This window comes from Eptatretus burgeri, chromosome 2, assembly GCF_056783735.1.
Source record: "Eptatretus burgeri isolate ZD-2024b chromosome 2, Ebu_testis_v1, whole genome shotgun sequence".
In the NCBI taxonomy this organism is placed as follows: Eukaryota; Metazoa; Chordata; class Myxini; order Myxiniformes; family Myxinidae; genus Eptatretus; species Eptatretus burgeri.
In genome coordinates this window covers 115,733,076-115,756,926 of record NC_140962.1, presented here as the reverse complement: position 1 = coordinate 115,756,926, position 23,851 = coordinate 115,733,076, and the positions used below count along the sequence as shown (strand labels likewise).

At 40.2% G+C, this 23,851-nt stretch overlaps 1 protein-coding gene across 10 annotated transcripts in view; it reads left to right on the top strand.

The window, feature by feature from the left end:
- The window catches only part of LOC147032889 (single-stranded DNA-binding protein 2-like), a 151,443-nt gene extending 131,109 nt beyond the window's left edge, over nt 1-20,334 (top strand). For 9 of the 10 annotated variants that reach the window (XM_085870870.1, XM_085870869.1, XM_085870868.1 and 6 more), the window contains exons 15-19: nt 14,422-14,497; nt 14,615-14,643; nt 15,148-15,252; nt 15,841-15,865; nt 16,023-20,334. In XM_085870870.1, coding sequence (XP_085726996.1) covers nt 14,422-14,497; nt 14,615-14,643; nt 15,148-15,252; nt 15,841-15,849 — 219 coding nt within the window. In that variant the 3' untranslated portion in view covers nt 15,850-15,865; nt 16,023-20,334. The remainder of the gene's footprint in view (nt 1-14,421; nt 14,498-14,614; nt 14,644-15,147; nt 15,253-15,840; nt 15,866-16,022) is intronic. The other variant, XM_085870871.1, reaches the window with a different exon arrangement.
- The last annotated feature ends 3,517 nt before the right edge of the window (nt 20,335-23,851 follow it).

The window sequence follows — 23,851 nt, the reverse complement described above, 5'->3', positions numbered from 1 at the left end:
GGAAGCAGTGTTCTACTCGGGTTCTTTTTGGCCGTGTGCCAGTTTGCAGTGTGTGGCATGGATCCATGTTGTTCTTCCTTTACACTTCACAGTCGTATGGGTAGTTAGCAGTATTAGAAACGGCCCACACCAACGTGCTTGAAGAGAGTTCTTCCTTTTGTAAATCTTCACGTAAACAAAGTCTCCTGGTTTCAAGTTGTGATGATCAGATGTGGCTGGTTCTGGCAGGGCTTGCTTCACCTGCGCATAAAAAGTCCTTACAGCATGATTCAGAGAGACACAGAACGCAAGCAACGTGTCGTCCATTTGCTGCATGTTCATGTCTTTTACAGTCAATGGAAGTGAGTTCGGTAATCTCATTGGTCTTCCCTTCAGAATCTCATGCGGAGATAAGCCAGTGTTTCGACTTGCGGTCGATCTTATAGTCAGGAGAGCAATTGGCAGTGCATTTGGCCATTTTAATCCAGTTTGTTCACAAATCTTGGCTAGTTTATTCTTTAGAAATCCATTTTGCCTCTCTACTGCCCCCGCAGATTGCGGATGGTACGGGCAGTCAAAATGTTGCTTGATTTGCAATCCCCGACACATTTCTTTCACCACTTCGGCTGTGAAATGAGTTCCTTTGTCACTGGAGATCCTACAAGGTATTCCAAACCTACAGATGAAATCCTTCATCATCAGTTTAACCACAGTAATGGCATCTGCTTTCCTACAAGGGTAAGCCTCAACCCACTTGGTGAACAAATCGACGATGACTAACGCAAATTCAAAGCCACAGCATTTTGGTAACTGAACAAAATCCATCTGGATATGAACAAAAGGATATGAACCCCCTTGCTGGGTTATGTTTTTGGCAAATGTGACAGGTCCAACAATACTGTTCTGCAATTGGACTAAACCCCAGGGCAAACCACTGTCTCCCAATTGAAGTACTCATGCCCCCCTTGCTGGTATGCTCGGCCATCCTGACTCTTCTTCTTCATCCTCAAATCTGACAGGCACAGCTCATTGTCTCTGTTTTATTTTCAAGTCTTACTAGCATTTGCTTCGTTAATTGGTCTCGTTGACCCTTCAAGTTTAACAACCGTGCCTTTTCGACTCTGTCACGACATTCCTCCATCCAATTTATATATACGCCCCAGTTTACATGCTTCTGGGCCTTCTTGTCCCTATTTTTCACCTCCAGTACTTTTCTTAAATTGTCTAAGCAATCATGATGAAACGTACCATTCTCAGGAATAGGTAATCTGCTATTTCTAGTCCAATTGCACCATTCTCCTACATCTCTCACAGCATCAGGCCCATACTTATCAAACATAAATCTTGCACATGTACCCCTCTGTGGCTTTTGAAAAGTTGCCTTGGTATAGACAATTTCATCATTTTTCCCATTTCTATTTCCCATCTTTCAAAATCCCCTCTCAAATCACAAATACTTCAATGTTTGAAATACAATAAAACACAAAATACAATAATGCTCTAATTCTCTGTATGTACTCTCTGTTCGACAATGCGTTATCCGCTAAGACAGCCCACCCTCGAGGAACGCTCTCTCCTTACCTTTGCTCAAGCACTTGTCATTCCTCCAGGCACTGCCTCCAGCAGATTAAGCACATCCGAGTCATGGCGCCAACTGATGTGGATTTTTCTCCTGGCACCTCGAAGTGATCATTGTAGAATTCTTCAAGTTGTTGCGGAATCTTATTTAACTCGTACTCGTTTAACGTTTAGCCGATTCGGTTTTAAAATCCTGTGAATAAAATTACAGACACCGATAAATCAATGTCCACAAGTAGTTATTTTCTTTTAGTACAATTTATTTCTAATGTTGTCCACCAGTTCAGGTTCTCACCCTCGTACACTACCCCTCAATGAACCTCTTCCATATATATATATATATATATATATATATATATATATATATATATATATATATATATATATATATATATATATATATATATATATATATATATATATATATATACTGTATATATATATATATATAGTGGAGAGGGTTTTTGATAGCATATAGGCAAAAGTACAGTCTTATCAGACCAGTGATCCTGGATGAGCAAAGAATTAAACAAAAGTCCAGAGTGCTAAAGAAATACAAGATTAACCATGAGGTCTTAGACCTTAACAATTTTAATAAAACATTAAGTAGAGAGGCAAAAAACAAACACTTTGACCTAGTAAGACTGAAGCAAGGGTCACTTGTCTAAAAGAGGAACAATTCCCCAATACTTGTGTTTCAAAGATTAAATACAAGCAATACCGTATTACCCACTCAACTCAATATTTCAAATATTTACAAGGAGGCTTCTTCCTCTTGCTCCAATGTCCATGGTCCGGTGGAAAAGAAGTTCAAAGACCAAACACAATTCGACTCTTAAAGATGCACTCGCCCTTACCGACGATTTAATTAACTATTTACATCCCCCAATCTATGACCATGTCCCCCGTTGGATGCCACAATGCTCCGCGTTGCCCATGGAGTCAACACAATTTATCTACTCAGATTTAGCGGGCTCTACCTATATTTCTACACTCGCACAAGACCAATCGTTCCATTCACTCCTTATCGCCCTCGCAAGATCATGGCATCATTTTTGAAAAAAAAAATTTACTCTTACTTTCTTTGCAGTTGATCCTCGCAGCGAGGAGATTTGTTACACAAAGATGGTGGAGGCACTTAGGCTCGGATGCTACAGTTCCAAAATCAAGTCACATGACTTCATGAGTTCTTTGCCTCCCCCCTTTTTTCTAACTTCCCGGACTAAAGCATCCTAACAGCACTTTTACTGTACGTCCCGCCAGAGAGGATTTCAACACCATTACATGGGCTCTCTAGGCCTCAGATTCTATCTAACCTCTCCCTGGGTCGTCAATGGTTTCCCTACCCAAATGATGCCCAAACAAACCCCCCTCAAACTGGCTTCCAATTTGACACCACCGGCTGCCGGGACCAAGTTACCGCAGGGGAAGCTGCAGTCACCGCTCCTTCAGAGCTCGATCTGTACTTGCAGGACACTCAACCTTCCCCACCCACAAAACCTCATATGTCATTCCTTTCCCTGCTGCCATTCAATTCTCAACTCGTAATCAAAATACAGACTACAGCAAACCTTTTTAAAGCTGCCATGGCTTGCTTACAGAGTAAAGTTTCCACTCTCACACACCTTTGGGCACAACACAACAGTTTTTATTACAACAACAACCATTCATTCCCTTTTTTAATTACTTTACTCGCCCAATCCCATTCTAATTACCCATGTCCTAATTTATTAGCAAGATAGAATGCTCGGGACAATAGTTATCCAGGCACCTCACCCTGAACCTCGGTCGACACAGATTGGTTGGTTCCAAGAGTGTCGTCTGCCACACCAATTTCCCCCCCTTTCCCTGACAATCCGTCTCGGAGTCTCCTGACACAGATAGGGGCTCAATCTATCCCCGTGGACTATGGCCCCGTATGCTTGGCTCGTTCTAGTTTCCCTGCTGAGCTACAGTGGCTGGACCATCCCTCAGCAGTGGCCCCCTCCCTGTACCTTTTGGTCCTACGGGAGGGAGGTCCTCTCCTCTCTGGGCTGTGAGGCCTGTTGGAGGTCTTTGCATAGGTGGTTCCTTACAATACCACTGTGTGTGCCCTCTTCTCCCACACCTGAAACAACTCCCCGTGAACGTGCCTCTGAAGAAAGCACCCTGAGAATCTCTCCCACCTCTCAAACACAGGGATGGCTACCAGGGTTTGTTATGAACAGGGGATCTTACCCATAATCCCTCCGCTAATTATCACAACCCCCACTCCCTGTATCTGTATGGGGGCAACAAAAATACACCTTCACACTACAGATTCCTTGACTTAAAGTGACGTCATTGTCCCTCGTAACCGCGTTACACGGCCCATGCATGCTCAGCTATGCATTCCTATCTCAGCTAAAGTCATGTGACCTACCCCCACAAACATAACAATGTTTTATAGTTGGAAATCAGGGTTAAACAACCCTGCTCAATTAATCTGCTCTAACATTTTCCTTTATCATTTCTATCTGAAACCATTAGTTTTGTTGAAATATGGTCCATCTCCTGATTCTATCATTGAGGGACTTTGCCTTATCCCTGCACACCAATGGCTGATTAGAATTTGCTAAAGAAATTTAATCCCATAGAGATGCATCAGAAATCTCTTGATTCCTCAAACAATGTCACAGTCCTTCTGTGATCATCAATGATTAAGTACTTCTGTTGATTCATCAGCTTCTACATTGCAAAACTCACAGGGAAGATTTTGCCTTTGTGTCGCTGCAAAGGAGCAGCTGAAGTGTTGGATGCATCAGTCCTAACCAACTAACCATAAACCACTTACTCAGGTCCACTGGTCTTAATATGTGTTTGATTACGAGTTGCTTGAGGGTTGTGTCGGCCTTCATATGAGCATCCTCCAAACCCCCTTCGGATCCGTTTTTTTTTTTTTTTGCATACAGTCGAGGCTTGTGGAAGAGCTAGAACACAGAATGGATTAGGACACAACATAACAAAAGGAACAGCAGAAAGAGAAAGGGAAAATACCACAGCAAGGCCAAAAGAGAAAATAAAGGGAGATGGACAAACAAGGGATGTGCTGGTAATGGTAAGGTTGAGTGGTAGAGGAGAATGCAAGGGGTGGATAAGACAGATATAGAGGCAAAATTTTGGGGCCAGGGGGTGGGTTCACGGGTATAGAAAATATCTTTAAACACCCCTATTAAAGCTTTGTACAAGACAGTTGCAAACAGGGTGGTAATGCGTAGACCTGAGTTTATGCACATCCAAGAGTCAATGCCATAGAAATGTGTCGTTGATGTTTGCACATCACTGGGTTAACCCCTCATCAAATCTATAAGTGACGAGTGATGGCCACATAATTATGGATGCAATCCTGTTTGACTCCAGTCAGACTTACAAATGACCTTCTCCTTGGTCGTGGGCAGTCGATCCCTGATCCCTTTCATGTTGTTGTCATGAATGTCTCAAGCCACATTCTATCTAATGACTTGCAAAGCTCACAGTGTCTGTCCGAATCAAACATTTTGATGGTTTGACCTTGAAGCAGGCTGCAGACATCCTCCAGAGTAAGTCCGTAATGGTGGAAACATGCTTGCTTCAAGTGTGAGTGCGGATCAGGATATCATAAATATAGCTGTCAACATTTTTCATCTGAACCAGCAACCCTCCGTTACCTCCCGAACAAGTCCCCAAATGTGACATATCCTTGGTCGACAATTCTCTTAAGATTCCATTGCATCTCACCCTTTTTCTATCCATCAACAAAGGGGAACATGGCATCAACTACTGCATAACCTGCATTGATGTATCAATGCCAATGCCACTGTTGCTCTTTGCACAACCTTCTCAGCATATCTTTGAGTGTCACATTAAGGTTCTCTACCAGACAGTCACACACAAGGTGGTAATACCTGTCATGAGTTGATGCCGTAGGAATGTTTAGTTATGTTGACTCTTCTTGCATATACTGAGGACACAAATGGCCCACCCATATCACTCAGAAATTCACCTGGGACTCCCTGGTGAAGATACATTTGCACGTGAGCATCGGCCACTGACTGTCCCATTCCAATGTTCAACAGAATGGTCCCTCGGGGTATAGTCCATAATGATCAGGATGCAATGGTGACCATTCTCACCCACTAGTTGAATAGTATATGACCTGGAAGAAATGTCAAGTTGGAGGCATCACACTTCAATGGAGCTCTCGGTACGCTTCCCCTTCTGAACAGTTCTCTGACAGGTGTCTCAAGACTAGCAAAATCTGTTGACATCACGAAGTAGTCTTGGCCAGTAGAAAGTACTGAGGAACTTGCCAGTTGTCTTCTACATCCCCATATGCCCCCCTTCCATGGTTCAATTGTGGGAGAAGCACTTTTTAACAGAGTAGATCCGGCACCATCACTTGGCAGACGGGCACACCCAGATTCACCCTCAGATTAAAAAAAAAACTTGCAGCAGAAAACACTCCCACCCACCTCTCTTGCTTGTAAGGACACTTCTTTCTCCCCATATATTTCCTTCTTATCTCGATAACTTTATAACAATAGATCCTCCTGCTGAAACCTTGTTCGCTGGTCCCTGTCCACAATGAGACATCTGGACACTACGGAAACCACAAGAGTAAGCTGATGAGTCTCATGTACCTGGGCCCGAGTGGTCACCATGCAAGCCTCATTAGGCTGCATCCGTGTCGTCCGATGCCCAACCTTTTGATATATTGACTTGCCAACTATCAAATCATAGATTGCAACCGGCAGGCATTGGGCTTCAACTGTACCCATTGAATAATGAGTATGTAACTCAGCCTTGACCATTGGCACCTTCTTTACCCTGTTGTCAATCTATAGCTTATATTTGAACTTCCAGAGGTACAGGTCTCCTTCTTCTTTTGTAAGCAGCACAAGGCTGTGAGTAGCATAATTGGATGAGGCATCAGTTCAGTCGAGCCCTCAACACCCCCTGTAGGTTAGGGCAGGAATTTGGAATCTGTTCAGGGTGCCGACAGTAGCTCACCTACTCTTCGCGAAGAACACCATGGGATCTTTAATATCCATTAACTAATGACGGCAGATGGGATGTGCAGTCTAACATCCATCTGAAGGATGGCACACACATTGAAGCCTCACCCTGCCAGCGAGATTTAAACCCAGGCTCGATGGCTGAGGTGAGTGTACATACTTCTTTGCTATCCTGCCAGCTGAGATACAGGTGCCTCTTCACATATTCCTTCCCCACAACTCAAATGCAATGTGTATCCAACATCTCTCTCTTGAGAACTTCAGTTTTCACCAGGCAACTGTCACTCACTTCATGACTTTTGCAGTTGCAACAATCATAATTTGACACTTCTCAACAAACTCACCTGTATCGATCCAGCAACTTTTGGTTTGCCCATCTTGGCACCTTTGGATGACCTACATTCCCTTGTACATGCCCTAACACCAATCCAATCAGACAGATAGTACTGTTTCTCAGAGATTAGCTTGCCCTTGCCTTTGCTTTTATGGCCCACAGCTCTGACTATACCATTTACAAAGCCTGTTGTTGACTTAGTGGTTAGGGTGGCGGCTTGGGATCCTAGGGTCCTGAGTTCAAGCCCTGTTGGCCGCTGAATTAATACACCAGGGGGTTGACTCAGCCTGTCATCCTGAGGTCAGCAAAATGAGTACCAGTGTGTACTGGTAGAGGGGCACTGCATCAGCGACACAGTCGCGCTTCCAAGAAATGATAGCTACCCCGGCAGCTAAACTTCCATACGCAAGAAGAAGAAGAAGACGAAGAAGATACCATTTACATGTATAACTGTATATTGTTTGTCCCCTTTCAGTATGGCAGGTTCATTCTCCTTCACCTAAACCCTGTCTTTGGCACAGTAAATAACGGTTGTCAGATGTCTTTGATGAGCAATCAGGAAAAGCTCTGCAATCTGAGCTAACTCCAGCCCTCCCGACCCTGTCCCACTTTTTATTAGGTGCAAAACACTCAAACCCCAGTAGTTGGCTATCGAGCACATCTTTACTTTTTTTTAAAAAGCTTCGACCAATCGATCAGTATTTGGCGACAATATTTGATAAAAGGGAAAATGTCAATATGAAAGAACTGAAAAATAACAACTGCTCGTAGTTCTGAGATAAGCTGCCTGTAGTGCTATAATAACACAGATCGATAGCCATTATGACACTGGGAAATTCAGACCTTTCATAAACTTTCTGTTTGTTCATACTTGTGTCCTTATTTGTTCTGAGTAAGTAAGCGGATGCATCTGAGGTGTCTTTTTGACATGGTAGAATTGCACATTGCTCAATAGTTGCCTGTCTACATTAATCGCTTACATTACCTGGAAAGAGCAACTAGGAAAGAATGTCATGGCAATGGCTGTCTAGAAATCGACACGATGTGTGCTCCTGTTCATCGCATGTTTCAAGTCTGAGGAGCTTGTTGAGCCTCAGACAAAGAGAGCACAAGGATTTATTGAGCCTGTACTTGTATATGAAGTCTGTGTCATCAAATTTGTTGAACGGTGCTCTGTTGATGAATACTCTTTGCCTCCTGAGTGATCAACTAATAATATATAGCCACCCTGAAGTTAAGGCTACATCCTCCCTTGTGTTTAGTCCATAAAGCTTTTGTTAATACATATCCCTCTGACACCTTCACAAAAGGCAGCCTATAAGGCTACCTTAAATAGTTTTGTGAATATGGCTCCATGGTCATTAATCTATGAGGTCTTATGATTGAAATGATCAAAGCACAAAACTTGTTTTGGCGCTGTTCCATGCCGACTGTTTTGCACATAGGAAATTTGTATCTTCTAACTTGTCAGATGCAATAGTGAAACATTCTCTCCTACCCATCACCATTTGTGCATCTAACTGCAGAACAATCAATATCTTCAACAATCATTCAGTGCTGCTTTCATTCACTCTTTTTTTTGTACTCTGTGGGCTTGACCCTAAATATTGTTGCGGAGCCGGACGTCGGCCGCGAGCACGACCGCTAGATGGAGCAGTAGCGTCGGCTTGACCGATCGCCCGGAATTTAGGTCGTCACTCCAGAGCCGACGGGTCCTGACTGGACCGAAGATCGCCAACAGGTCACCCACGTGGAATAGGGTGAATAGCCAACTTTATATATACCTAAGTATCCACGCGGGGAATCTACAGGGGAAATTCACCCTCGACGAAACTCGTACGAAAACGAGCCGCTTTGTGCGCTCGTTCCGTGTGCGATTCCGAGCGGTTTAATCGCCAAGAACCGTCGGTCCAAATGTCCCCTTAGGGCCGTAACAGCTTTTACTAATTCTCTGACGCAGCACGCTCAGCCAATGAAGGAATGGACACGAACGAGCTGATACATTTAACAAGAGGGGATATTTATTCACAATAATGGGGGACTAGGGGAGCACGCAAGAGGCAGGGTTAAACCAAATATCAAGCAGGGCAAATAATATACAGGCAAAAGCACTTAACAGTTCACTACTTATCAGACGGGCCCACGGACACACACACACACACACACACACACCCAAAAGAAGTGGTGGCTGACGCCTTTATGAGGACCTTCAGCCCGGAGGATAGTCGAGCTGAAGACCAGGATCTAACTGGGACCTGCCCGCCTCGTGCGGTCTTCAGGCTGACTCGGTCTGGTGAGAGGCAAGAGCCGAACCCGGCCTCCCTGACTCCGCTTGGCGCCCGTCCTGGCCACCAAACCTCGACTCCGTTCTCTCCGGCGACGACACGCAACCTTTCCGGTTCCGGCAGCGGATAGTCCCTCTCAAGCTCAATCCTCAGGAGGAGGAGGAGGAGGAGGAGGAAGAAGACGCTCACGACCAGCCCCGACCTCTCTGGCCACGACGACGACGACGACAGGAACGCTCTCAAGATGGACGCTCCTTCCTCGCTTTTGCTTCCTCTCTCCTTTTCTGCTTGCTCTTCGCTGGCTGCTCGCTGCTGGCTGGATGCTCGCTGGTTGGCTGGCTGACTGCTTTGCTGGCTGGCTGGCTGCTTTGCTGGCTGGCTGGCTGCTCTCCTTTTATGCGCTCCGGTGCGCTCGACCCCTCCCCCTCCTCGGCGCGCGGAGAATCCCGTGGTGCAGCACTGCTCTAATGGTCACTTCTGTTTTCGTCGCTGCAGAACCGCCCCAACGGTCGTTTCTGTTTTCGTCGCTGCAGAACCGCCCCAACGGTCGTTTCTGTTTTCGTCGCTGCAGAACCGTCCCAACGGTCGTTTCTGTTTTCGTCGCTGCAGAACCGCCCCAACGGTCGTTTCTGTTTTCATCGCTGAAGATGAAGTTTTCCTAACTATAAAAATAAATCACAGCGCATTTACATTGATTTACCCATTAAACAAGGGACGGGAAGCTATCTATAAAACACATACTTACCGAAATAACTGAGCTATAGGAACCTGGATGTTGTGTGTGATAGGTTTCCAAATTCATAACAATATAACCACCAGCTCGCTAAGTGCATGTTTTCATGAAGGAAAGTGAGATTGGAGCAAGCAAATGTACTCTGACAAATTGAGGAAACCTGAGTTTTTTTTATATTTGAGTTTTGAGTGTTTCATACTAAACGAGAGAGTTTGCAGAATACGATACCCGACACAGTGTTCAAGTATTTAATTAGATTTTAATTAAATAACTATTTTATATATCATTCAAAAAAAAATGGAAGTTCAGCGCCACTGAAGCAGTCTTGTACTCACACTTGTACACTGTAATAAGATGATGTTGAGACACAGTTGAGGAGATTGATCACCATAGAAAGCAGCATCAATCGGTATCATACATAGCCATATTGGCAGTCTTTTTCACCCCGTTACTGTACCCTCTCAATGCCACGCCCTCTCATGCTATGTATCAATATGCAGTTGTGGCCAAAAATATTGGCACCCTTGTACTTTTTTCAAATAACTCACAATTTTCTCGAAAAATAAGTTGAAATTGCCAAAAGTATTTGTTCTCCACAATTCTTTATTTCATTGTTAATATTACAGAACCTTTGTTTTTCATTCAGAACTTAATATATCTATCTATAATTCCAGCTGTGTGTTGTGTGTGTGTGTGTGTGTGTGTGTGTGTGTGTGTGTGTGTGTGTGTGTGTGTGTGTGTGTGTGTGTGTGTGTGTGTGTGTGTGTGTGACCGCTGTTTCTCGACAACCTCTGGTCCGATCTAATTGAAACTTGCCAGGTATATTGCTGGGGACCTGAGGTACCTTTTCAAGGTTTGATATTAATCGGACAAGTGCTTCCCAAGTTATGGCCATTTATTTACCAAACCAATGGGAATACACGTTGTTGCGTGGGCATGGCCGATGGGGAAGGGAAGCACAGCCACGTTCCCCATTACGGGTTACAACGTACGGGCTTCCGGAGAGTGATGACCGTGTATTCTAATAATTTCTCGATTTCTTATGTGCATTTATAGATAAACACAATGGCCCAAGTTATGATCGTTTTCATATTAGACGGTGTATAAATTTTGGGAACATCAGAGTGCTGGTATGCTCCGAACCAGGAAGTAAATTTTTTTCTCTCTCTTCTCTTCTCTTTTTGTTTTTCCTTGCCACGACATTGCGAAAAGGTAAAATACGTTGCCGCGAATTGAATAATTGGGTATTAAAAATAAATTGCGAATAATCGTAACTGCGAATAATATCGAACTTCCGGGTCATGCACGTACGGGCACATGAGAGCGAAGAAACGGCCTGTGTGGTTTATTTATTTTTTATTATTATTATTATTATTATTATTTTTTTTTTATTTTATTTTTTTTTTTTTTACGGGCACGTACTAGTAAAGCCAATTATATAACAGCGCGATGTCGCCGTGCTGTAAAAATGACCGGGTCTACGTGCATGAAGTAAAAACATTCCTCCTGCTTATCTATCTATAATTCCAGCAATGTGTGTGCGTGCGTGTGTGTGTGTGTGTGTGTGTGTGTGTGTGTGTGTGTGTGTGTGTGTGTGTGTGTGACCGCTGTTTCTCGACAAACTCTGATCCGATCTCATTGAAACTTGCCAGGTATATTGCTGAGGACTGGAGGATGTGCCTTTTCAAGGTTTGATATTAATCGGACAAGCGGTTCCCAAGTTATGGCCATTTATTTACCAACCAATGAGAGGACACGTTACTGCGTAGGCGTGGCCATTGGGGAAGAGATCCTCAGCCGCGTTCCCCATTACGGGTTACAACGTACGGATTTCCGGATAGTGATGACTTCGTGTATTCTAATAATTTCTCGATTTCTTATGCGCATTTATAGATAAACACAATGCCCCAAGTTACGATCGTTTTCATATTCGACGGTGTATAAATTTTGGTAACATCAGAGTGAGCTGGTGTGCTCCGAACCAGGAAGTAAATTTTTTTCTCTTCTCTTCTTTTTGTTTTTCCATGCGACGACATTGCGAAAAGGCAAAATACGTTGGCGCTAATTGAATAATTGGGCATTCAAACTAAATTGCGAATAATCGTAACTGCGATATGCGAACTTCCGGGCCACGCACATACGGGCATGCGAGAGCGAAGAAACGGCCTGTGTGGTTGTTGTTTCTTGCTCGCGGTTTGAATATTTATTTATTAATTTTTTGATTTTTTTTGTTTGTTTGTTTTTACGGGCACATACTAGTCCTTTTAAATCAGAAAATATAAGGAAATGGCAATGACAAAATTATTGACACCCTTGATTTAATATTTGGTAGAACAGCTTTTGGACAAAATAACTGCAGACAAGCACTTCCTAGAGCCATGAACGAGCTTTCTACACCTCTCTACTGACAGTTTGGCTCACACTTGTGAAAACTACTCCAGTTCTCCCTGATTTGAAGGTACCTTCTCCCAACTGCTATTTTCAGATCTCCCCACAGGTGTTCAATGGGCTTTAGATCTGGACTCATAACTGGCCACTTCAGAACAGTCCACAATTTTGTCTTGAACCATTCCTGGATGATTTTTGAAGCATGTTTGGGGTCATTGTCCTGCTGCAAGACCCATGACCTCCGACAGTGACCCAGCTTTCTGACACTGGGTTGAACATTGCGCTCCAAAATTCCTTGGTAATTCCTGATTTCATGATGCCATGCATACGTTCAAGGCACCCAGTGCCAGGGGCAGCACAGCAACCCCAAAACATCACTGAACTTCCTCCATGTTTGACTGTAGGGAAGGTGTTCTTTTGTTTGAAGGCTTCATTTTTTTTTTTCTGTAAACATAGAGATGATTTACTTTACCTAAAAGCTCTAATTTGGTCTCATCTCTCCATGTGACATTCTCCCAGAAGGATTTTGGCTTGTTCAGGTGTGTTTTGGCAAACTCCAGTCAGGCTTTCTTATGTCTCTCACTCTCTCAGCAGTGAGGTCCTCCTGGGTCTCCTTCCAGAGAACCCCCTTTCATTGAGTTGGTGATGGATGGTGCAAGTTGAAACTGTCATACCTTGTGTCTGAAAGTCAGCTTGAATCTGTTTGGCAGTTGATTGTGATGCTTTCTCCTCCATTTGAATAATCCTTTGTTTCTATCTTCGATCAAGTTTTTCTCTTGCGGCCACGTCCAGGGAGGTTGGCTACAGTGCCATGGGTCTTAAACTTCCTGATAACATTGCGTACGGTGGAGACAGGAACATCAAGGTCTCTGGAGATGGACTTGTAGTCTTGAGATTGTCCATGTTTGGCTACAATCTTGTGTTTGACCTCCTTTAACAATTCTCTGGTGTCATTTCTTTTCTCCATGCTCATTGCGGTACACACAGTGACACAAAACAGTAGAATGACTCAAACTGGTTGAATGAGTGATTTTTATATTGCAGGCCCCTCAACTCACCACAGGTGAGTTCAATTCCAAAGTAAAGGAGAATCACCTGCTTGAAATCCAATTATTTCTAAAAACTTCTAAAAGGCACCAATAATATTGTCCGGGCCATTTTAGGATTTCTCTGTGGCAGAAATTTGGTAATTATTTGGTAATTAGATTTGCTAAGTTAAGCTAAGATTTGGTCATTGTTTTTCAGCTTGTTTTGTTTTGTTTTACTTCAAACCAAAGAAATACATTTGTTGATACCAAAATATTTTTGAATTTCAACAATTTTCTGGAAGAAATGGTGCAATATTTGAAAATAGTGCAAAGGTGTCAATATTTTTTGCCACTGCAGTGTAGCATTGTTCTTGGAAGTATTATGAACGAGATTTGTGTTCTGCGGTGTTCAAGTATCTAATGCAATTTGATTAAAGTTTTAAAGAGGTTTAAAGGAAGATAAATAAACTTATTCTCGGTTTTACCACCATTTCACCCAGTGTCTATTACATCACCCTATTTAACACATTACATTAGTTTTTCATGCCTGTTTGTGTCCTTTATAATGTACTTAAAACAGTGAGTTTCCTGTTTGGAATGATTTTCATGTTTGTTTGACTGCCAGGCAGGCAGACTGTAAAAATATTCTCTCACTTCTCTCTGCGCTTGTGTGGTCAAGACAAATTCAAAGCCAAGTTATGGTAAAATGGCAAACTTGTCCAATTCATGTTTCTATTCATGTTCAAAATATAACATTCCATTTAAATAAGCTGTTACTCGATCAAAAGCTGACAAGACAGATGGACATGGACCAAATGCTTAATCCCACTTTTCACTTCACGTGCGTGGGGTAATGAGTGTTAAGGCATTATGCATTGCTACTGGGATGCAAATAATAGCAAACATTCATACTAATTTTCTTTTTTATGTTCATGTTACGCTTTTATATACAGCTTTACTGTCCAACACTTTCCGACTTATTCTCTTGAGGATGCAAACCTATCTTGGACCTTGTATACAAATTACTCTTTCAAGATGATGCAAATCTATTTTGAGATTTTGGGTTTATTTTATTGTTATTCAGTTTTCCATGGGTCCTGGGTCTGATGGGCCAATTGGAGGGATGGCAGGGATGGAGTCACACATGAATGGATCACTTGGTAAGTTATGTGCTCAAGTTTTGTCAGGTTGTGTTTCATTTTTGTTTTCATGTTTTGCATCTTTTGGACACTTTATCTGAATTCAAATGTCTTTTTTTTTCTTTCTTTCTTTTTAAGGCTCTGGGGATATGGATGGAATGGCGAAGGTAATTTGATTACACTTTCTGTATATATTTTTCAGATATCATTGCCAATGATGTCAAATTAGGCCTCATGCACTTGGATTAGTTATATTGTGAGGTGGGACAGCAGTTGCCACAGCTGGTACACAATGTGCTAAGAATATAGTTTGACTGACTTTTAAGCCACTCATTTAAAATCGACAACAAATGCTTACATAAGATAGGTATAGAACACGTGAAGTACTCATTGACTGTAGACTTTAACATGAATGGGGCCATGGCTCATCATTACTGACATCATGTAGTGGACATACAAATGAGAGTCAAAGGTTATATAGATAAATAAATTAAATAGAACACAGCATTGCATGGTCAAATGCACAATTTTCACTTTTCTTTCATCATTTTATCTGTTGCAATTATGCAATCAAAAATTTTGTGTTATATTGTGTGACTTTTGTTTTTCTTCAAATACTAAATGAGTTCCCCCATCCCCCTCCTCTCCACCCATTGATATATTCTTATTAGAATTCTCCCAACAACCTCAGTGGAGGCATGAGTAATCCACCTGGGACTCCTCGAGAGGAAGGAGAGATTGGAGGGAATTTTCTTAATCCCTTCCCAAGTGATAGTGTACGTATTTGACTAAGTCATTAATAAGAAGTTCAAAATTTTGTTTTTAATTGATAATAATACTTGAAACTCGTGCGTAGTTAGGAATATTATGCAGCAAGGCGATTTAGTTATCTGAGTAAGAAATGATTACTCTGTTCTCGAGCTTTCACTAATGAACAGGTTTTCACTATATTATTTTTCCCCAAATTGGCTGATTATGGTTTTATATTTTTTCATATTTATTAAATAATTTATCATTCATTCTTTTTCCCTTTCCTCTCCCTATGTTTTTTTCTTATTGATTTAATGTATCATTCATTCTTCTTCTCTGTCCTCACCCGATAAAATATTATTGTGTATAAACTTTTCAATATACATATATATCCCCCCCCTCGCTCTCCACTGACATGTCTTCACTGTAAAAATAAATAAATAAATTTAAAGCTACTTTTTTGATGACATGCAATATATATACATACATACACATGTTCTGTGTGTTACTGTTTTTGATCTAGATACTGCATTTATGCACTGTATTGTTTCAGCTGCAATTTTGTGCCAAGGCATCCATTCAGTTTAATGTTTCAAACTTCTTCTTTTTTCCAGAACCTTTAAATAGCACTGAAATAATGTGAGTATATTTTCTTAAAATAAATACAAATGTTTAATTTTTTTCACCCTTTGAAAAAGTTTTGTATTTTCCCTCTTTTATATAAAATGATATTCTTGATGAGTTTTTTGGGGGTGTTGTTTGTTTGTTTCTTTTGTTTCGGTGTGATGTTTTTCAGACCTTGAGGATGGAAATTGGGTTCGTGTTTCCTTGCTCATTTCCCAAAACCAGGCTTCAAGCATGGATACTGCTTCCAGCATTGACTATGTATACAAATGTGTGCAAGTTGCTAGTCATATGTACTATTGCATCAACTCTGTTCATTTTCATCGATATCCTTGATTTGGTAAATAGCCATGTAATTTTTTTTTCTAAGCCAAGTTATCAAGTTATGTTGTTTTATTATAATGGTGTCGTACCTAATGTGATATTTTTGATGTATAAGGCTTCATTAAAGTAGCTTGCTTATCTTCAAACTTTTGGTTCTGCTTGGCATGGTAGTTTGTTTTTATAATTCTTTTCAACACCTCATTCACTGTTATTAGCTTTCATCAAATAGCTTCAAAGACGTCTTTCTTACACTTTAATCCTTCTGCTATTTGCTTCTTTGAAAGCTTGTACATGACTGCACATGGTATTTCAGAATCTTTTGTGCCAAATGCGCTTTTTAATTTATGTAACCTACAAACTGCAGCTTTTTTAGATGAATGGTAGACAGTACTGCCATGAGTTTTGGTTGACAGCTGCTATGAATCTCTTCTTTGGGTGTCAGAACATTGTGTTATTTTTGTCTTTGAATTCATGTAAAAGTACATCACCACTTCATCATATATGGGTGTGTTTGTTTGCATTTTGATTGGCCTTTTATTCATATAATTATTTGGACATGGATAATCAATCAAATAAATGGTCAAAAGACCCAGAATTTTTCAGTCTGAAACAGACAAGCATACTGTTTTGCATGAAAATTTAAGAAAAACTCCTATTTTAATTGTGAACCATTTTTGGTTCAGATATCAGTGTTTTTACTGCCACATCATCCGTGCATGTGTGTACTGCTAAAAGGTTAACGTTCTAAAACCTGCAGTAAGATGACCTACTATTTTAGCATGTTATGCTGACAAATATGTGCACTCAAAAAGTTCCAGAGGGACATATGCTCTGTACTAGTGGTTTGTAGTTTTTAAAGAAGTTGCAGCTTTTGCAAAAATGTATTGCATCATCCAGGTCCTCTTGGATTGTTTTTTTTAATGTTGTTATTTTTGCTTCATCATTGGTGGAGGCTTTGAGGTTTCTTTTTTTTTCTTTTTTTTCTGCTTACCAAATTTGAGAGCCAGTTAGGAGCCATATACCTGATATTGGGAAAGACTTGTGTAAACTTTTGCTTTTAAATAGAGGTACTCTCAGCATTGTATTAGTATTTTTATTGTGTAGTGCATTTGTAGTCTAATCTATGTTAGATATGGTAAATGGAGATTGGCTGTTTTATAAGATACAGTGCAAATGTGTGCTGTCATGAATGAATGGATACACTTTATTTTGCTTATAAAAACTTGATTTGTATTGTGTGTGAAAAGTAATGCTGAGATAGAGAATTCAATTTTAGTTCATCCCCTAATTGCTGACAGTAAAACTGCCCTTTCATGCTATTTTTACATTCTTTTGTAATCACAATTTCAATAATTTTTACCCATGTATGCTACCTCTTCCCCTTTTTGCATATTTAGTTTCTGTGCTGTACATTCATTCACAAATCTTGTATTATTGTAGTTATATTTTTTTTCTAATGGTGTGTACAATACAGCATGGATAATAAGTATTTTTTATCAGTCTTTTTAACACCACAGAATTGTTTATATTGGCCCCACCATTATTAACAGTCTCCACACAAGTGGGTAGACTATGCTTTGGAACTGTTGTCTTTTTTTTGTTTGTTTGCTTCTTTTGCATTTTTGCTGGCTTCAATATCAACACATTGTTTAAAGTGTTTCTTTAATTTTCTTCTGCTGAGTACCCACGCACATACGCATTATATATGTATGTATCACTGTAAGTGAAGGCTTTCAAAAGACTTTTGATAAAACATAGTAATGAATTGTTTTTTTTTTTTGCAATTATGTTGTCAAAATTAGTCTGAAAATTTTCTTTCACATTCATACACATGTATTGCTGAATTTGGATTTTGAAACGGACATATGTTGCTCAAGATTTGTAAAGAAAATACATGTTGTAGGTCTATGCAATAGTACATACCTCCAGCACCAAATTGTTTCTTTTTCTTTTTTTAATTTTTTTTTTCAAGATACTGTAATGTATATTCTTAAACCAACCCATTGTAAACATGCACACCAGGTGAAGTTCGCATTCTATTTTGATGTTTACTCATTTTCATTGTGATCAATTATAGTATCACATGTTATCAATGTAAAATAATATAAATGCTGCATTTTCTTCTTGCATAAATTTCTTCTGGTCAGTGTCTTTGTACAGTCAGCCCTATATTTTGTAGCATGAATGATTAATAGATGGATGGATTGTATGCTTGTGGAAGCTTTCTTTAACAGTTTATACTGATGTAAGTCCAACTTTAATATTTTGCAGGAAAAGCAATGCAGTTAGTATGAAGGCTTTACTTCAGTCATTGCAGTTAATTTGTGGTCATTTTCTGTATTTAAGTTGATATATGTTCCTGTGTTTAGTACAAGCTAAAATGCATTTGTTGCAATATATGTCCTGATCTCTCTGAGTGCTTTGTGTTTCAACCTCTGGCTAAATTTTAGAAATGAATTTTGATTTTGCAGAAGTTCAAGGTTGCTGAAATAGCAAATCTTGATCAACAGGCTTTGATGGAGTTTCGCTTTATCCTGGGAAAAATAGAAATCGACGTCACAAACGTCTTACTGAAACACATAGCAAGCATGTATTTCCATTCTCAGTTTCACAGTGGACACTATTGCACCCTTTCTGCATGAACATTTATCCAGTGTTAACTCTAAGTCTTTTGAACTACATTTTTTAAAAAAACAGTGGATCCATTACTTTTTTTTATTGGTAAAGCTCTGCCCACCTTTGGAGTGAGTAAGAATGGTCCACCCAAGTAGCAACCAAAAATGTTCCACCTCCAGGCTGTCCCCACTTTAATTTAAACTGCATTGACACCATTTAGTCCCACTCCAGCAGCCTAAGTTATTATGCACATTTCCATGAGTGTCAATACTCCATTAAGAGACAAAATTTAGTTGAAAAAATGGCTGCCCACCCTCGACCACCCCTCCTCCCCCCCTCCTCCTCCAGACTATTTATTTTGTACAAATAAACAATGCTATAAAATGTTATCCATTCCAGCTTCGTAAAATGTTTCTTGGCCTGCTATGAAGATGCAGATATTTTCATTTGGCCTTTGTTTGCATGTCTGATAAATTGATAGCCGCTTTTAATGGATGAATGATGCTGTTTACCAGATGAACAATGAGGTTGATTGTTAAAAGGGAATTCTGTGAAAGACGTTGACAAACTAATGATAATTAAATTTTGGCAATAATTACATGAATAGAAAAGGGATAGTAAATAAATTGGAAAATGTACCAGCACTCAAATTTATACCTAAAGAAAAAACCAATTGTGACAGAGTTACTTCCCTTCCCAAATGATTGTTTTTGAAAAAAAAATTAAATCCTGCATGCAATAAACATTGTTGGACTGAAGGAAAAAAAAAATAGAATTCAGATACAGGATATGCAAGAGATAGACAAGAAGGAGGCCATTTGTCCCATCTAGGCTGTGCCATATCTACACCTCTAACTTCATCTTTCATTTTACTTATCTTCTAAGTTAGATTTAACCTTCTAAGTACTATTAGCTTAATTAAATTTAACATGTACTAGCAAGGATTTTGGCCATGATACAAGGTCAATGGTGTACTCTTTTGAAAGACACTGTGGGATTTTTAATGTACACAACCTAAAAGCAGATGAGACAGCTGATTACGTCCTCATCTGAAGCATGCTCTGAGATACAGACCCTTCTTCCGGCATGTCATCAGAACAGCAGTTTTTAGTGATGTTTGATCCTCACATGGATTAAATGCAAACATGACAGCTCAATTGCAAGCACTCTACCGAATAGGCTATCTTAACACCTCTATCTTCTATTTGTCTGACTTTGTTTTTCTCTTACTTAGAAAATAAAATTTAATCTCATTCGCATAATTTACAACCAAATTACAAAAAAAAAATTCTCATTTTAAGGCTTCATGTCATACAAACAATTAAATATATTGCACTCATTTTTTTGACATCTGCTTAGTTAGATTTTGTTGATTATATATGCAGAAATTCCATGGAGATTGAAGAATATAGAAGCTGTGAACTATAACCTTTTGATTTTATTTTTGTGAAAGTCTTTGCCCGAGCCTCTATGGATTTTGATTTCTTTTTTTTTATCCATATTTAATAACTCACTACCAAAGAAATAAAACAAGTTCATATTAATACCGTCGTATTCAAATTTTTTTATTCTGATGCACTTTTCGGACTGTCGTTGGACAGTGAAGACAAACGACTCTATTACGAAATATTAGTCAGTGAAGCCTAATGTCTGTCACATATGAAATAATGGATTTTATCAACTGAAGGTTGATGGAAGTACTGTATACTGTAAAAATATTTCTGTAAATGTTATGGTGATACACTGGCAGTCCAGTTGCCAGTGGATCGCCATAAAATCTATGGTTGGTGATTAACGGTACACTGTGGGGTTTTTGGACTTTGCTGCAATTTTAAAGGCTACTGTAAACATCTTAACCATATGAGATATTGTTATCGAGTTATCTAGTTCCGTCAAGTCGTAGCCGACTTCTGATGACATTCGTGATCAGATTTCTCCAAATATCCCTGTCCTGCACTGCTTCCCAAAGCTCTAGCAGATATCTTTGTTGTGGCCATTACCACATCCATCCTGCATATACAAAGTCTGCCTCTTCTTCTTCCTCTTCCTCACTCAAACACACCCAACATGGTTGACTTCTCTCGACTTTCTTGTTCTGCACGCATGTTGTGTCCAAAGTATGACAGTTTCTGTTTTTAGCATCAGTGCTTATAATGTACTCAACCGGTCAAAAAGGTTTAGAACACCCCAATTTTTCAGTTTTTACTGAAATTTAAGCAGTTCAAATCTAGTGAATAACCTGAAATGATACAAAGCTAAGCAGTAAACTGCCAGAGGTTAAAAAAAAGTTAAGGTTACCAAAAACTGAAAAATAATTAAATTTCAGAGTTGTTAAAAAAGGCCCTTTTCAGGAAACAAGTAATGGGTGAGCAACTGCAGCTGTTCTGCAGTAATGGAAGTAAATTAAGCCTTGAAAGTTGATGCAAACAATTCCTACAGGTGTCCCAACTTTTGTTGATTCGTTACAAACCCTCTGTCTGTATAAAAGCAGTGTTGGAACAGACTGTGTTGCTACATCCTCTGAAGCATTATTTGGACAATATTGCACTGCAGGAAGTAGTATATTGCTATCATAATGGTGAGAAAAAGACAATTAACAAAGGAAGACAGACAGACCAGTATAACCCTTAAAAGTGTAGGTCTTTCCTTTCGAGAAATTGCAAAGAAGCCAAGGTGTCGGTGAGTACAGTTTCCTACACCATCAAAAGGCACTTGGAAACTGGAGGAAACTCTGACAGGAAGAGGTCTGACAGACCCAAAGCCACAACACAATCAGAAGACAAGTTTCTGAGAGTCAACAGCTTGCGTGATAGGCTGCTCACAGGACAGCAGCTTCAAGCACAGATTAACACTGGTCGAAGTAAGGAAGTCTCAGTTTCAACTGTGAAGAGAAGACTTCGAGCTGCAGGTTTGACAGGTCGAGTGGCAGGAAGAAAGCCATTGCTAAGATGGCAAAATAAGAAAATGAGGCTTGTCTGGGCCATGAAGCACCGCCAGTGGACTACTAAAAACTGGAAGAAGGTCTTATGGACCGATGAATCAAAATTTGAAATCTTCGGTTCATCACGCAAGGTTTTTGTACGCCGTCGAGTAGGTGAAAGGATAGTTCCTCAGTGTGTGACACCAACTTTCAAACATGGAGGAGGAAGCAGGATGATCTGGGGCTCTTTTGCTGGATCCAGAGTCGGCGACTTGCACAGAGTGACTGGCACCCTGAACCAAAAGGGCTACCACAGCAATTTGTAGCGCAATGCAATACCCTCTGGTCTACGCCTAGTTGGTCAGGGGTTCATCCTTAAGCAAGATAATGACCCAAAACATACCTCCAGGCTATGTCAGAACTACCTTAGAAGAAAAGAACAAGACGGTAGGCTTCAAATCATGGAATGGCCAGCACAGTCTCCAGACTTAAACCCCATCGAGCTGGCTTGGGATTAACTGGGCAGAAGGGTGAAAGCAAAGCAACCCACAAGTGCAACACATTTGTGGGAACTTCTGCAACGGTGTTGGGAAGAACTTTCCGAACAATATTGGATTTCCATTGTAGAAAGAATGCCCACGTGTATGTTCGGCTGTTATATCAACAAAAGGTGGCTACTTTGATGAGTCAAAAATTTGGATTAAATTTTGTTCAACAAAACAATTCCATGATTTCTTCTTTATCTGTAATTGTTTATTTGTTCTCTGCTTTAATTGCAGAGTATATTGAAACATTAAACTGCTTAAATTTCAGTAAAAACTGGAAAAATGGAGGTGTTCTAAAACTTTTGACCTGTGGAGTACATGGCGGTCTAATTTCTTCCAGCACTGGTTTGTTTGTTCTTTTTTCAGTCCATGGAATTTCAAAGCACACCTCAAAATTGTCAATTTTCTTTCTTTTTTTTTTTTTCACTCTACTCGTCACATCCATCCATTGCAACTGCAAATACCAGAGCAATTCACCAGCCTTCTCTTGGTTTGTATCATCACATCTTTGTCTTTACAGATCTTTGTCAATCCTGACATTGATGTTCTACCCAACACTAACCATCTTAATTTATCCTCTACATTCTTCACTCATTTCATTCTTAGAACTCAGGAAAATGAAACTTTCCACTATTTGCCTGTGATAGTCTCCCAATCTGAATACGTTGATCTTCTCAGTTGACAAGATTATTTTTTTTGTTGTTGTTAAAAGTTTAACTGAAGACCAGATTTTTCACTTTCCTTCTTTGCTGTTCGCCACAGTTTCAAGTCCTTACTTTCTGCCAACATGTTATCATCAGCATAGCTTAGGTTGTTGATACATTTTCTCATCCTGACTCCAGCCTCTACTATCTAAGTTTTGTTTCCTCATGTTGTACTCATTATACAGATTGAAGGGGAGAGAATGCAACCCTTTCTGACCCCTTTTACAATTCCAAACCATCCTGTCTCTTCAAACTCTTTTCTTACTGTTGGTGTTTGTTTGTTGTGCAGGCTTCTTATCAGACATATCAGGTGCTCCAACATCACCTTTTCTCTCAGCATAATCAACATCAATCGTGGGGCAACTTAGCTAAATATAGCATAACAATTGTGCATTTTGTGAGGAAAGCACCAAATTTGGCATACTAGTAGCCTATCATATTATGAACAGATTTGGATATTGGGCCATCTCAAATTCAGCCGTTGATGGCTGTGGCAGCCATTTTCCACTGCCATCAAAAATTTTGAGATGGCCCAATATCCAAATCTGTTCATAATATGATAGGCTACTAGTATGCCAAATTTGGTGCTTTCCTCACAAAATGCACAATTGTTATGCGAAGTTTCCCCACTACAATTCATGATCAACATAATTGAAAGCTTTGCGATCTTCCTATTTAAAACACAATGTATATTTGTCTGTCTCCCTTCATTAGCACGACGTGAGTAGGGTTTCAAAGGCCAATCTTTTAACACGACTGGGTGTTCACTATGGTCAAAAGACCCCAGTTACCCAAAGGACCCCGAAGACCCAAATAAATAATGACTGGGTGTTCACTATGGTCAAAAGACCCCAGTTACCCAAAGGACCCGAAGACCCAAATAAATGATGAC